Source organism: Alligator sinensis, unplaced genomic scaffold (assembly GCF_000455745.1).
Source record: "Alligator sinensis unplaced genomic scaffold, ASM45574v1 scaffold792_1, whole genome shotgun sequence".
Taxonomy (NCBI): domain Eukaryota; kingdom Metazoa; phylum Chordata; order Crocodylia; family Alligatoridae; genus Alligator; species Alligator sinensis.
Genome location: NW_005842794.1, coordinates 413,123 through 429,372, shown reverse-complemented (window position 1 = coordinate 429,372; position 16,250 = coordinate 413,123). Strand labels below are relative to the sequence as shown.

Genomic DNA, 16,250 nt, shown 5'->3' with positions numbered 1-16,250 from the left:
TGAGTGGGGTAGGGGGGGGGGGGGGGGGGGAGTGACCAGCATAAGGCTGCTTTAACTTCTAATCTGTTGCAATGGTAGCTATGCCACAATACTTGTGGATCAAAGCATGTGGGTTCATTTTGCTTTGTAGAGTGCCTAAACTCATGCTTAGTTTGTAACTATCTTACAACTGACAAAACTCCTTTCTCAGCCCAGTCCCTTGCCCATGTATCATTAGGGCTCTCAGCTCAAGGAAACAGTCGCTTGTAAGTCAAGGTGATTGGATGAATTAACCTGGCAGTATACTATCAGGTGGATGGTGTAACTGTTTGACAATTACTCTGGTCTTTGGAAACTTTGGTACAAGTGACTTCAGCATTTCCTGCTCCCTTCCTGATCTGCTGCCTGCCATGCACAGAGGCTGCCCATGCCACTTGTGGCACACCTGCTGCAGGCTGGTCACCCCTGCTTTAGGTATTACAGATGATGGACATTACTAATCATAACCCTGCAGGGTAGAACTAGACCCTGAAACACACAATGGTTTAAGTGTTGCTTAAAAATCCTTCTGCAACTGTTCAGTTGCACCATTTGTTTATAGAACTTCTTATAAGTGCCAATTTTACGGAGTAGTAATGAATCATAAGGATTATCTTTAATATAACATGGAGGTGGGGGGAAGCATTTAAAATGAAACACCTGGTTATATTGAGCAATAAAAAGAAATCACTTTTTGAGGGGGTTTAGCAGTAACAGTAAGTGAGTAACTGGTGAATACTTTATTTAACATGTCAATCATACTTTGAACACAAACTTTTTAAAACTAATAAGTAATTGTCGAACTTGTGCTTTGGTGAATCTACCCCTCGCTATGTATTAAAACATGGCAGTCAGTCCATGACGGGATAGATTTGATAGATTTGATTGATTGATTTATTTATTTATTTTTTAAATCGGTGGTTAGGAAGCCTCTGTTTTAATCATCGTTTTCTACAAAAAGTGCATTCTTGTTTGATACAACCTTAATACATATTATTCACAACTCTGAGATAGATGTAGGTTTCATTTTTAGAAGAAACACATTATATATTTTAAAGTAGCGAGTTATTTTGGTGATTTTATTTACCAAAGCAAATAGAAGCAGATACTTGTGAAGTCATTAGGAGGTGAACTATTTCCAATTCACTAGATTAATCATGGGTATTTGGGGGGGGGGGGGTATTTTTGCCGTGCTGTATTAGGAGGACAACAACAACTGTCACCAAAAACAACAGACATTAACATTTGTTTTTTATTTAACTAAAACAACAAGCATATGTATTTTAAATATTTTTCATCAACAAACAAATAATTATTAACAAAACAAGCATATGTATTTTTGTATTTTTAATTATTTTAGTTATAAATGTGAATTAATTTTTTTTTTTAAACACAACTATTTCAGACAGGTCAACATTAGAAACTTAGCATACTTGCAGAGAGAGGGTATTATTTCTCACCTCTATCTACTGCTGTTAACAAGGATGTTATCTCTGGAGATCAAATCCACAGTTTGAGAACTGAAATAAAGCATCACAGAGATCCTTAATAGGATCTTCTAGAGACTGAGCACTGAGTTCAATTGGGTAGAGTGGTTTTCTTTAATCTTTACTAATCTATAGAGGATCCTCTGGGAACCCTGTAAGATTGGGCCCCTACTATAGTCCAGGGTCTGCTGTGGCCTGTTTTCAAAACTTTTTCTAAAAGGGTTACATGAATATATTGTTTCAAATAGTATATAATTGGAAGTTATTAATCCTTATTCCATAATAATATCTTTGAGCTTTAATGTTGTTTTAATTTAAGATATCTTTATATAGGCTTTTTTCTTTCAAAAAGCATTTTAACAAAAAAAAATTAAATAAATAAATAAAAAAAATGCTTAAAAAAATTTAAAATCAGATTTTTATTTATATCAGACTTTTTAATTTTTTTTTATTCCACCCTGGTCTGTGAGAACAGCACAGAAAGCAGCTTATTAACCACTTGATTCAGATTTGTTCAGCTGCATCCTTCTTAGTCATTGCCTCCCAAGAAGCATTTTTCATATATTTTCATTGAGAACCAGACTGTGCATCTCTTGCAATGGTTTTACGTTTGCATGTGTTGCATCACTTTTTAACTGAGTGGTACAAGAACTCTTGAAAAAGGTGGTGTTTTTTTCCTTTCTTTTTATTTTCTTTAGGCGACTTGCCATGACACCTTTTTTTTTCTTTTCTTTCTTTCTTCCAATTCATAAGTACTGAAACTGACTCAGAGGTTATGGTCTGAAGAACATTATCACTTCTGTTCAGTCCTGCTTTTGATACTTGTATTGCTTCTTTCTGGTTGCTGGATCTACTCTTTCCTTTTTGCTAGATAACTTTCTTCCTGTTCCTTATCCCCTCATTGTGCATGTGGTTTTTTGTTTTTGTTTGTTTGTTTTTTCTCTGAAAAACAGAACAATCAGATTTCAGCTGGTATAAACTATTGCAGTACAGAATGCACACTGTTTTTGTTTAGAGAAGGAGGGAGGCAGTTGTAAAGTTAAATGGGTTCGTTTTTGTATCTTTGTGTGGAAGGAGATGGATGGAGTAAGGTCATTTTTCTTGAAGTACCCAAAATCATCCATAAGCAATGACTGATAGTCACCAGGCAGATAAGGAGTCCACCAAGTTCATAATTTTACAACCAAGCCCATCAGAACTTTGGTAGGAAAATGCAATAAAATTGGAGTACAGAATTATTTGGAGTAGGCTTAGTGGAAGGTCTGGTGGGGTGTGTGGTGATGCCTCCTGGAGTCAGAACCTGACTCCCAAAGCATGTGATGACTTTGTCAGCTTCTTGTACACAGAAACAAAGCTTCTTGGTTCTCCAAACAATCTGTCTTTTTAATATAGTATGGGGTGGCCAGATTTCCTGATACTTCTAGGCACAAACCAAAATCTTGATGCAGCAGAAACTTCAGGACACAATTACAAGAAGTGCATGCCCCAGAGCCAGTGATCTATGTACAGCTTCCCTTCCCCCTTCTTTCCTCCCTGCCTCTCACTGTTGCAAACAGTAATTTGTTCCTGCTTTATTACTGGTTATTTAAACTAAAGAAAATCAAAAATAGAAAATAACAAATGAACAATGAGGGGGTAAGTACATGATTTTTAACTACTAAAACTGTGTGGGAGCTGCATGTGGCTCATGAGGTGCCGCTTGGCTATCTCTGGTATGGTACATGGCCTCTTGTGCTGTATTTATAAAACTTCACCTCCAAAGATTTGACTAGCATGCAGTGTATTAATCCATCTTTGGCAGGTTCACTTCCTACTACTTAATTATTGTTGTTGTTTTTCTAAACAAAAGATTTTAGGTCTTGATTTATTAAATTCAGATTTTCTGACTTCAGCTTAGTGTAAATCTTTAAACCAGTTGAAATATTTGGGCGTTTTAATAGAGAAGTGAAAGAAAAAGCTGTTTGCTTTATCCCAGTGGTTTACAACCTTTTTATGGTGAAGATCACTTTTTGGGACCCCAGGATCTACCACCCATTTTTGGCATCCACCTGCTCAGGAGGAGGGACAGATTTGTGGCTTAGCATGCCCTTTCCTAGAAGGTAAACTAGACCTTTTACAGTTTGACACAGAGTGCATTTAAAGTTTCTTGAAGTTGGTGAACCTTAACTAAGCAATAAGATACTATGCAGGGCTAGATGAATGGTCTATCTAGCCCCTTATGCGGAGGTAGGCCATTAGTTCAGCTGGAGGGCTGCTTAACGAGTTTTGGTGAGGTGTTGAGGGCCCCCAAGGTTAGCCTTGCCCCTTGACAGGTGCCTTGCCCCCTGGTTGCCATCATGGAACTGAAAGTCGTAGCTGCATTGGAGGGAGAGTGCATGTACAGGGCATGTCTACTGTAATCCATTCCCTGGCATGTCCTTCCTCGCATCTACTGTCATTGCTTTAGGACTGTTGGAGAACAATCCCTGACCTATTCAGCAGGTCTCAGTGGATCTCATCCTTGAATTTGTCCCTTTTAACCTGGTTATGTTATCTGTTCCTATAACCTTGTAGCAATGAGTGTCACACAAACTGCATTGCGTTTTAAAAAGTAGTTTCTCTCGCTTGTTTTAAGCACATCTTCACTGTTAATTTCAGTGAATGCTAGAGGTCCTGGTGGCAGTGGGAGTGGTGAGTTGTGCCTCTCACTATCAGGTGGGCTGGAGACAGTGCACAACCAGCATGTGGCTCCTGGGGCAAAAGGCAGCAGGGTGGACAGCCCTGAGTGCACAGTAGGCAGCCCACTTAGCTCTGCTCCTAAAAGCATCTGTACACTTAAATGGTGGCGGCAGTGCTTTTAACTAAAGCTCATTTGACGAGCTTTAGTTCAAGTGCCACCACTGCCATTTTTAAGCACTGGGACACTGTTCCCTTGATGAGCCAGGGCTCCATCCTGCTCCCTGCCCCAGCATCCCATTCACTGTCCTGGCTGAGCAGCGCCTCCAGACCTTGCCCCTGCCCCACCCCCTCCCTCACTGTGGGGCCCTTGATCTGTACCCCATATGCATCTTCTCTCCCCTGTGACCCTTACTCTCCACAGATTTACCTGCAGGGCGCTGCTCTGCATGCTGCTGGCCTGTGCTCCTGTAAATCAGTTATTAGATTGGTATCAGCTGATTATTCACTAGGCATAAAAATCAGCTATCAGTATCAGCCAAGAAAATCTCTATCAGTGCACCCCTAGTGCATGCCCCCTAGCTTGTATTCTGGGACTGGTGAATAACAATTCCCTGTTCACTTTATTCATGCTTTTCATTATTGTATGGATCTCTTATCGTATTCCCCCTGCCCCCTGCAGTTTTTCTTCTTTCTAAACTGAAGAGTCTTAGTCTTTTTCTATATTCCTTACCATTTTAGTTGCCCTTCTCTGTACCTTTTCTAATTCTGTTGCACCTTTCTCAAGGTGTGAAGATGAGAATTTTACACATTATTTAATATGTGGGTGGAGGCTCCTAATAATGCCTAAACTTTTTATTGGTTCTTTTTCATTGCTGCTGTACATTGAGCTGATGTTTATACAGAACTTTCTACAAGCTGTCTTTCCTGAGTTGTAATAGCTAATTCAGCATCCAGCATTGTATACCTATATTTCCGGTTATTTTTCCCTGTGTGTATTACTCTGCGTTTGAAGCTTCTGTCACTTGAGTTTTGTGAGATGTTTCTGCAGCTTCTCACCCACAGCTAGGGATTTGACTACCTGAAATGTAGGTTCATCTGCAAACTTGGAAAAAAAGTGAGTGCACAGTGAAATCTTCAAGTCACTTATGAAAATATTGAACAAAGCCAGGCCCATTATGGATCCTTGTAGAACTCAGCTGTTGTCTCTTGCCAATCTCGAAAAAGCGGCCATTTGTTTCCCCTTTATCTTTTGACCAGCTTGTGAACCACCAAAAAACCTTCCCTCCAATCCTTTGGAGTGGCAATTCAGACTTTATTATTATTATTATTATTTTTATTATATTTTATTTTTGAACCTTTGATAAGGGACCTTGCTAAAAGTTTTGGAAAATTGAAACGTGTTAAGTCAGCTGAATTTCCCCCTTGTTCATGTGCTTGTTTAATACCCTCAAAGAACTCCAGCAGATTGAGACAAGCTTTGTCTATATGAAAGCCATGCTGACTCTTCCTTGGCATATTTATATTAACCCATATGACTGCTGATTTTTATTCTTTACTATAAATTCTAGCAATTTTCCAAGAATAGAAGTGAGACCCACCAGTCTGTAGTTCCCAAGATTGCCTCTGGAACCCATTTTGAGGATGGGCATTCTGTTTCTTTAGAACTTTCAGGTGAATATCATCTGATCCTTGTGATTTTTTATTAATGTTTAATTGATCAATTTGCTCTAAAAAAAAACAAAAAAAACAACCTTATCACAGCAGTTTAATTTGCCCCCCAATATACTCTGCAGTAAATGCTGATGCAAAGAATTCATTTAAATTCTCAGCTGTGGCCCTTTTATCCTCAGGTGCACTTTTACATCTTGGTCATCTAATCTTGGGTCCTACCAATTATTTGGCTAGCTTTCTGGTTCTATTTTTTTCCCCCTTAAACCTTGCTTTAAAGTTTAGCATATGTTTCAAAGTGCTCCTTATTGTTCTTTGATTTCCCTTATGCTTTCATGCTTGACCTCCCAGAATTTGTTCAATTTCTTGTTTTTTTTTTGTTTTTTTTTTCCCTTAATTTTGGTGTACTCTCCAGTGTGCATTTCGTTTTGTTTTTTTCAGTTTTAATAAGTATTTTAATGATACCTTTTGGCTTTTGATAGTTATCTTAGATCTGCTTTAAAACCAATCAGGGTCTTTATTGGACCACTTGGGCATGCTTTTGGATTTGCAGTATACTTAAAATAAATAAATAAAAAAAAAAAAATTCCCCTCTTGAGCCTCTAATAGTGGTTTTTAAATGGCTTCCAGGCTTCCTAATGGCCTTTTTTCTAGTGGTACACTGATTATTATGTATTGGATTGGCACTTATAAAAGGAAAATTAGCATTATTGCTGCTAGTGGCTTTTTTTGGTCAGTGACGCTGATAATCTTCACTAGTTAAATAAAATATGCTTTCTGGCCAGGGTCTCTGGACACCATGTACATGCATGCACATGGCCAGGAATGCAGCTGGGCAATGTGGAGAGCAGTGCCCTGCAGGGAAGTCTGTGGAGGGGAAGGGGCATGGGGGGGCATAGGCAACAGAGGGAGAACATTTTTTGGGGGGGAGGCGGCTGTATGTGTGCATGCCCCCGGGGGGGGGGGGGGGGTGCCCATGATCTTAAATGGTGGTGACAACTCTTGAACTAAAGCTCGTGCGACCAAGCTTTAGTTCATGTCCCTGACGCCATTTTTAAGTGCCGAGATGCTGGTCCCCTGGATGAGCCACCTGCAGCTGTGCCCCACTCCCTGTCCTGAAGATCCCATTCGCTGCCCTGGCTGGGTAGGACCTCCTGCCCCGACCCCTTCCTCCTGCCTCTCTCACTGTGGGGGGGCCTCCATCTGCAGCCCACCTTCCCTCCCCACCCATGCCCCTTCTGTTTTACAGACTTATCTGCAAGGAGCTGCTTTTCACACTGCCCGGCTGCATTCCTGTAAATCAGTTATCAGATTTGGTATTGGTCAATGTGGCTGAATTAATAATTGGCTATCAGTACTGACCAAGAAAATATTTATCAGCGCACCCCTACTCTTTCATTTTTTCATGACTTTAAAAGAAAGTCTTTCTAAGATTCCAATTTTCACTTTCTGAAGTTTTAAATATCAGTGCAGTGGATTTTTTGGCTTCAATACTCCCACCAAGATGTTAACTTTGATTTATATTGTGATCACTATTACAGTAGTTCACTTATAGATAGCTCTTATACCAGGTCTTGAGTATTAATCAGAGTTTGTTTTTTTGTTTGTTTGTTTGTTTTTGTCTTTAAGAACTGTTTTTCTTTTGTGACTTCTAAGATAAGTTGTTCTAGAAAGCAGTATCTCTGCATCTCACTCTAATGAGGTATTTACCCAGTCTGCCACCATTGCATGTTCCACTGTGCAGCTTCTCAAATATCTCCCTTAGCAAAGCATGGCCATCTTTGCCTTCCTGTTCAGGTGGTAAATAGTAAATCCTAGTACTGTGGGGGGTTTTTTTGGATTTTTTTGTTTTTATTCAAGCACAGAATTTCTACCCACATATTCTATGGTACTTTTTTTCTTTTTTTAATTTTAAGGTTCTTCTGTTCTTGTTTATACTGTCTTTTAACATAGTGACACTCCTCCAGAGGTATGTTATTCTGTCATTCTTGTATAGTTTGCATTCTGGTGTCAAAGGATCCCACTGAGATCATCTTTCCACTGTTTCTCTCTGGAATCCTTATTTTTGTCACTATCTTCATTCTAGTTCATTCCCTCGCAGCTCTCCCACCACCACCCCTGTATGCTAATGTCTTACAAATTGAGGCTGTGGGTGTTTTAGGCACTCTGCCCAAACATGCTGACCCCTGCCCTCCACTATCTTGTCCATTTAATTTCAGATTGTAGCTCTGTCTAGCTGGCTCGGCATATGGAAATGGAAGCATTTCAGGGAATGCTAACATAGAGGTCCTGACTTCAAATCACCTGCTTAGCCCAAACTTGAGCCTCCAGGATTTCTTTTGTATGCGTCCCTAGGCTTTTAGTACCCACATGGACTATGACTGTAGACTCCTCCCTAGAAGTCTGTCTACATGTCTTGTGAGATCAGCTACCTTTTGCAAGCAAGTAACCATATTATTCTGGACACCACAGATCCAATTGTTTTTATGTGCATCAATTTCTCTATGGCACTAGTGCTACGTGCTTTTTTTTCTATGCTGTGGGGTTCCTTCCCCTCCCTTGGAGATGTGTGTTAATACAAGATACTATGACATCAGCAGAAGTCTTCCACATCCTTTTCCCTATTTTGGTTTCAAGTAAATAGATCCCCTTCTTCAGCACGCACGGTTGCTGAATACTTAAGCTAAATGAACAATTTTACATATGTACTTCGTAAATTAGCTTAATTGATGTGGTGGTTCTTGCACTTCAATCCAATAGTATTTGACTACGAGGATACATAACAGACCAGACATCCTATCTAGGAGTAAAAGCACATGAGCAAAGGGTAGTCTTTAATGTAACCAGGGGCTGTTAGACTGTACCTAGCTAAAGTCAAAATAGCGTTTGACTATCTTGATGCTGAAATTAGTTCTTGAGTCTGTGGAAAAACTGGCAATAAATGACTATTTAAAATGGATACTGAAGCCTTATTGCAAATTCAAATGTTCTATTTAAGACCAGTATACTATGCTGGATAATTGGCAACTGATCACCAAGCGTCGCCAATTTTGAGGTAGTGTTGTTGATAATACCTTATTTTTTATTAGAGCTGTAAAAAATGAACTGTGCAGTGAAAACAATCGGTGCACATATTAATTGCATTGCAAGTGCCTGTCTCAAACTAGGCTGAAGTATGAGCAGCAGTGTGTGGTGGGGTTTTTTAAAAAAATTTTATTAAAGAATTTTCTTGGCTTTATTTATTTATTTATTTTTTTTATTTTTGGATTTGGGCAGATGTTTGACGAAGAAATTAGCTGCCATTCAGGTGTACTATATAGAACGGGGCTCCCCTGCATGGTGTTGAATAACAATTCATGGCACTTGCAGAACAATGTTCTTCCCCTTGTATACAGTTTGTCACGTGAAGAAAATTTTTTTGCATGTCCAAAACTCAAAATTATTTTATTTTTCAGTGTGAGGCTCTAACATGGAGGGCCAAGTGAGCTTGGTTCTCCAAGCAGTACTGAAAGCTCCTGTACATACAATAGTTTATACCTGCATCATTGTTGTCTTCTGACTCCAGTGTTGCCCTTCAAAGCTAGCAGTCACAAAATTCTAATTGACTGGCCTGAGAAGAAGAAACTAGTGACTGATTTAGAGTATACATTTGAGATACAGCTGTTTCTCACCAGTCCTGGATGATTGTTGGAATGAAAGCAACTTTCAGGACAAACGCTTATTCCAGGAGTCTTGGCCCAGTGTTAATTTCTGGGAAATGGGTGCCAACTCAGTCCTGGGTTGATGCTACTCCTTTCCAGAAAGTAATTCCACAAATACCCTTACATAACTGAAGCTGGAACAAACCATACCTATATCTTCTCAGGTGTTGATAGTGTCTTAAATTTTGCAAGGGAAATAAGACAAGAGTTGAAGGCCTAACTTATTTAGAATGGTAGGAGTGAAGGATTAGAATTGTATTTCAGTAGGCTGAAGCAATACTAACAGCCAAGATGGCTTAGTAATCAGTTTTTCTTGTATCTCTGTTTCACTATAATCATAATGGAAGTATAAAGATCACAAAAACATTGAGTTGTGAGGAGAACTGTCCAGCGTATAGAATGGGGAGATAAAATGAAGCCCATGGGCCGATCTGGCCTGCAGAGTGACTTTTTTTTTAAGTCCAGCCTGCAGTGGGTCCCTCAGCCCCACCCAGCCCAGGCATAGGAGAGTAGCTGGGGTCATGGGATGTAATGGCTGGTCTTGCCACTGCCAGATGCCCAAGGGGCTGGGGCGGTGTGGCAGCCAGAGTTGGCTTCTTGGCAGCCCTGTTGGCCGTCTTGTTCCAGCTGCTGTTGCCAGCGTCATCACTGCTACCAGACTTGCTCTCCACACCTGTCCACCCTGCACCCACCAGTGGACCCAGCAGGTGGAGGCCTTCATGGAGACCGACTCAGGACTCCCGCAGGCAGGAAGCACTTGGCTGAGTAGATGGAACGAGGCTGCGGGTGGGCAGGGAGTGGCATCTGGGAGTGGAGCAGAGTGGAACAGGTGGGGCTGGAGCTGGGGTTGTGAGGCGGTGACAGCATGAGGCCAGGGCCTGGGGCAGAGCTGCAGTCTGCTTCCCACATCCAGGAGCAGTAGTGTAGACAGGATGGGCCAAAGGATCAATTCCCCTGCCTTGCGGTGTCAGCACTTCCCTTCCCCTTGCCCTCAACAGCTTCCCAAAACTGTAGGTGGTTCTCCAGCCCAAATAATTGCCTATCTCAGTACAGAGAATCTTTTGGGCAAAGGGTGAGGGCTGTCGCGACATATGAAAACATCTGCTCTTCAGAGTAACTTCAGTGGCTCTTTTTTTAAGTTCAGAATTATACTTCTGAGCTCTTACTTCAAAGCTAAGAAGCTTACCAAAACAAATGAACAGGCGTTAGGAGGCCATTTACAGCTGATAATATAGGCAAGCAGCAGTTCAAAACTCTGGCTCCTTGGACCTTTTCCAGTTTATTTCCACTCTTTCTAGTTTCATGTAGAATATAATTTTTTTTTTCCCCCTTGTTGAAATTAGCACCTACAGTGTGTGTGTGTGTGTGTGTGTGCGCGCGCGCGCGCGCACACATAGGTTTTAATATTGAGGCTGGAGTCCATAAGTAAGGTTTGCTGGCGACAGTTCAGTTGCTGTAAAATTGCCAATGCAAAATAGCCTAGTTTGGCACAGTGTAGAGTAGTTTTTCCTTCCTTTGCTTAGGAAGTAAGCAAGCATGAAGCTTTGAAATGCCTTTCTCTTCTCTTCAAGGACATTGTAGGATGTTGTCGTCTTTCCCCCCCTGCCCCTTAAAGGTTGCTGGCAAAAAGGTGCTTTGAAAGCTTACAGCATTCTTATAGACATTTTTAACCTTTCCAAGACTGAATGGTTTAAATCATTATGTGCCCATGCTGCTTGACTTTATTATAAGCTTTATTAATTTTTCTCAGGTTTTTATACTTCCCCAAACTGAAAAAACTCTGAATTGGGATTTCTGGTTCACAGATTATTCAGGACACAAGACCAATTCCGTATATAAATTCACTTTTTATGTATGTAGAAGTTGCATAAATATGACTACCAAAAAATCTAATTTTAACTACTATATTGTAAACAGTCTTCCCACGTTAATCTTATGCACTACTTCTTAAGAATTGGCTGAAGTACAAGTGTGCTGCCTGCCTCTGTAAAGTTTACCATGTTCACCAACACCATTGGTTCATGATAGTTGCTGTCTCAAGTTGCTGTTTTAAAGTCGGTTTGTTTATCCATAGGATATCTACAGACACTGAGTTCTAAGTCGCACTTGTTTTATGTGAAAACATCGCTGAAAAATGATTGTTCGTTATAGGATACAAGTAGCAGCTATGCTAATTAAGAAGTTTTTGCTCAGTGTCCTCACTTATGATGTTACTGTTTTCTTTTGAGTAGTAGTAGTTAACCTGAAATTGAAGACTTTTTTTTTTTTTTTTTTTCCATAAAGGGTCTCTTCTTGCTTATTTAATGAAGGTGCTATTTTTGGTTTCATCTGAACTTTTTTTTTTCCCCCCCCCAGTGAATGGTAGTGTCTAGAAAGGGTATGTCCCTTCAGGAGAGAGGTGCCAATGTCCAACCGGCCTAATAACAATCCAGGGGGGTCACTGCGACGTTCACAGAGGAACACTGCCGGGGCCCAACCACAAGACGACGCAGTAGGAGGAAGGTATGATGTCTTTATATTTGTGATGCTAAAACAGTTGTGGGTGGGCTGGTGTGGATGTATATATACATGTGTCACACACACATTCTCCCTCTCCCTCTCCCTTTCCCTCTCCCTCCAAGTTGTCTACTTCTCTAGTACCAAAAAGTAGAGTTACTTTCAGTTGTGGGTGGGTTGGTGTGGATGTATATATACATGTGTAGCGCACACACTCTCCAAGTTGTCTACTTCTCTAGGACCAAAAAGTAGAGTTACTTTCTGTGTGGCTTACAGCAGCACTGTAGCTGGTACTTAGGCTGAAAAGATTGGAAGAAGAAGGAAAAAAAAATCTAACTTGAAGCATTTGAGCTACTGTAAAATGTAGCCTCATGAATAGGGGTCTATCCAACTCAAGGCAGCGGCTGGCCAATTTTGCAGGCAGACTGCAGGGCTGGCTGCCACTTCTTGGGCTTATTGTGGTGGGTTGCTTCCTCCCCTTCCCCAGTTCTGGCCAAGGGGCCCTGCCTTCTGCCACTGATTTGGTGGAGAGGGCTGTCTGTCATACAGCCCGCCCTTTGTTGCTGGTTGGCTAAGGGCTATCTATCATATGGCTCTGCTGATTAGGGTGGGGCGGGGTCACATGACAGGCAGCCCTCAACCAGTCAGTGGTGAGGGGCAGGAAAGACAGCTCACTCATGCCTGGTAGCCCCTTTTTGTGCCAGGCTGCACAGCTGGGAGGACTGCTGGCTCCCAGTGGGGAGCCAGCACTTTTTATTTTTAATAATAAATTGCCCACTTTCATGATTTCCACAGAACTATGATTTGAATTGGTCTCTACTCACGAGAGGTTCTAATTATCTGACTTAAGTATCACAATCCCATTTGTTTGCAGACTCCCAAAATAATAGTAATTCCATTCTGACTAGTTAATAAAAGGGTTTTCTTCTTTATCCCCAGCAGATGGAGAAGTGAAACTGTAGATTTCAGTTAGTTGACCCCTTTAAAAGGGGGCTAGTGACTGATATTAGTTGTATGGAGTATTTTTTCCAGCAAGTGAAGGTTTTTTTGTCTGCAGTGTCAGAAAAAAAAATATTTTGTGACTGGGGGGGGTGGGGGTTACCTTGATTCAAATTAGATGTTTGGCCACTTTGTTTCTTAAAAATGCATCTTTGTATTTGAGGCAACAGGAAAAACTATTTAGCAAGAGGGCTGCATAATGGGTGCAGTACTGTATGTACAAGAGTTTCTTTAGGAAGGCATGTCACATGCTGGGCCACTAGCAAGTTCCTTTTGTAATTATACAGCCACAGAGTTGTTGCAAACTGGTTTTCGTAACCCTAGTCCTATCAGCTAAGTGAACCTATGGTCTAAAAGTTTTGTCTTGTAAAGTGCAGTATCTCTAATGTGTAGCGCAAGATTGCGTAGGTCCCCACAGGTTAATTAAAGCACAAAGGGAAGAACTTTTTTGAGGGGACTAAAACTGGCCTATATGGCTGCGTCCACACAAGTGTGAATCTTTGGTACCCCAGGGACAACTATCAGCGGGACACCTTGTGCTGCTGCTAATTGTCCTCGGGGAATACCTGTGGCACGTGCTGTCTGGTGTGTGGCAGGTTATCCTGGGTGGGGTAGGGGAGGTTACCCGGGAGGTTATCCTGGGTGGGGTAGGGCACTGGGCTGGTTCCAGCAGCCTTACCTGGGCTCCTGGGGGTTCCTAGGTCTGTAGCAGCAGCTGTCCTGCCCCTTGGAGTGTGGCCAGCAGCCAGAGTGTGGCTCCAGCTGGCCAGGCTCCAGTTTTGAGCACCACGCACTGTCCACGTGTGTGCCGTTCCACTTTTTCTGGCCCCTAGATATCCAGGAGTCAAAATGTCCACTACACTGTTACCTTGCAGCATGGAGAGCAGCTGAATATGTGGCACCGCAGACACGTCTGCAACCCCTGCATGACTGTGCTTATCTGAACACGGCCTATGGGTGCATCTTTTAAAATCCCATTTACCCTACTTTTTGTTTTTCTAATTATCTCCAGTACTCTTGGTAGCCTTGTCAAGTAGACTGCCGAATACATTTATTTTTATAATGTATATTTCTTTTATACTTCTAATACTTCCTTGCTGGCTTTCAAATTTTATTTACATGTGAACCTTGCTTGTATTTGAGCATGATTTTTTGGGTGGTGGTGTACGTCTTTGTAGATGCTGCTGGACAGTGCCAGCCTCCTGACACAACATGATATATTCCAATGTAAAAGCTTCTTTTTGTTGTCTAAAACTGGATTGTTATGTTCTAGTGTGTACTGACTTGGAGATTTTTGCAACTAATCACAAGTGCTACTGTGGGTGACTTAATTATAGTTTAAGTGGGTGGTGGTGAAGACAGGTACTCTACTGAAAAATTCTTAACACACAACTGTTTGCCTCCAACAGTGCACTTTTAACCTTTTTATTTCTGAACCAGGAAGTGGAAAATGGAAAGTTGGAAACGAGTTAATATCCCGGATTGCTTTTACAGTCTCAGTATTCTAATAATCTGCTGGTGGCTTTGCATCTTGCTTTGATAACAGAAGTAGAAGAGGTGACTGCCTTGGTTAACAAGATAGAAATATAATGTATGGAGAGCCAGGGTACATCCATCCCAACACCTCCTCTTCCTGAAGCAAGATTCTTGCATCCAGCTCTATATATCAACATGCTTTTCTACAAGACAGATACTGTGTTGTAGCTTACTTAAGTATAAAGTGAAAGACAGTGGCTGCCCCTTGATGGGTAGTTAACTTTTTTTTATTTTAATTTTGAGCTCAGAATTCCTAAAGGGAACTTGACTGTTTTGTGATGTGTACTATCTCTAACTTCATAGCAGAACGCCAGGGAGAAGCTTTACCCTGAATCAGACAGGAATGGAAGAACTTTAGGGGGAATACTTTTTTTTATTATAATAAAGACCCTTGTTCAGTGTTGGTGACTGTGATTGTTACTTCTGTTGTCACAACTTAGTGTCAGAAAACCTATTTTTAACCAGTATTAAGAGTACTTTAGTTTCAACTTTTCACCCTGTTCAGTCATATTCTTGAGACTACTTGAGTATAAGGAGCACATTACTGAATTTTGAACTGCAAAAAACCTTAATGCAATTCTAATACATAGGTTTATTCTGTATCTTCCGTAATGAGGACCAAAGTTGAAATTTTTAGGTACTTATTGGGAAATAACCGATTCTTACAAAGTTATGGACACTTCATTCCAGAAAGAAAATGTAATATAATTGTTCCTTTAACCAGGGGTACAGAGGCTTGGAAGAAATCCATCTGTATTAACAAGCATGCTCCTATCCCCTCTTTCAAGTCTACACATTCCAAAGAGATAGATATGTCAAGGGAGAGCACGGGACAGATTTGTCATCTAAAGCAGAAGGCAAAAAGGAAATTTAGAAGTGTGTGTCAAAATATGGTAACTTGAGGCATGTACCTTCTTGGTTGCATTGTCTTGTGAAACTTGTGTCCAAAAGCAATGTTAATTAATAGTTTCATATATCTGGTTTAGCACATTAATTAGAAAGAGATTCTTCCTGTTGACTATGTGTAAGGGTAAAGTCCGTGTTAAAATGAAAAGTACCTTCTGAAGTACCCTTAAAGACTTTGAACAAAATCTCACCTAGATTTTATTTTGCCCAATTCTTCCATAGAACTGGAAGCACTTTTAAGGTTTAAGGTTCTTATTCCTAGTTAGAAAAAAAAGGTGATATTCTCCAAGGCTTGAAAAAAATAGGAGCTCTTATTGTGTCATTGTGGTTGTATGCATGGGGCAGGATTCAGCTGTTCCTGCTCTAGTTTCATTAGGGTATTTATCCACTTATGGAGATGTTTGGAAGTTCAATATAAATAGCTTACACCTCACTAGTAAAAACAAAATTAAACAAGTGGGATTTGCAAGAAATTCCAGCATCAAACTAGTGACACACACCACAAGCCATTCATATTAACAAACAAGGATATTAAGATGCATTTTAGCCGCCAGGGACTAGGCATTGTGTTCTAAGATGAAAGTATTTTACAAAATATCATTTTTTCTCACATGCATGCTACCAAATAGAGCATGAACCTCTCCTTTTTTTTGGAAAGCAGAATGTAGAAAAAGGTGTGGAGGGGTCGGGTGGGGGTTTTTTTTTTTCTCTCTCTCTCTCGAATTGTAGCTAACCATTATGACATGGAGTAAGTCCTCCTGGAGGCATTGTCCAGGAAGTG

The 16,250-nt window shown here is 40.8% G+C and overlaps 1 protein-coding gene across 4 annotated transcripts in view; it reads left to right on the top strand.

Annotated features, from left to right (window-relative positions):
- The window catches only part of TRIP12 (thyroid hormone receptor interactor 12), a 122,028-nt gene that overhangs the window by 22,063 nt on the left and 83,715 nt on the right, over positions 1 to 16,250 (top strand). For all 4 annotated transcript variants that reach the window (XM_014525389.2, XM_014525391.2, XM_025191225.1 and 1 more), the window contains exon 3: positions 11,888 to 12,034. In XM_014525389.2, the coding sequence (XP_014380875.1) occupies positions 11,937 to 12,034 (98 nt within the window). In that variant the 5' untranslated portion in view covers positions 11,888 to 11,936. The remainder of the gene's footprint in view (positions 1 to 11,887; positions 12,035 to 16,250) is intronic.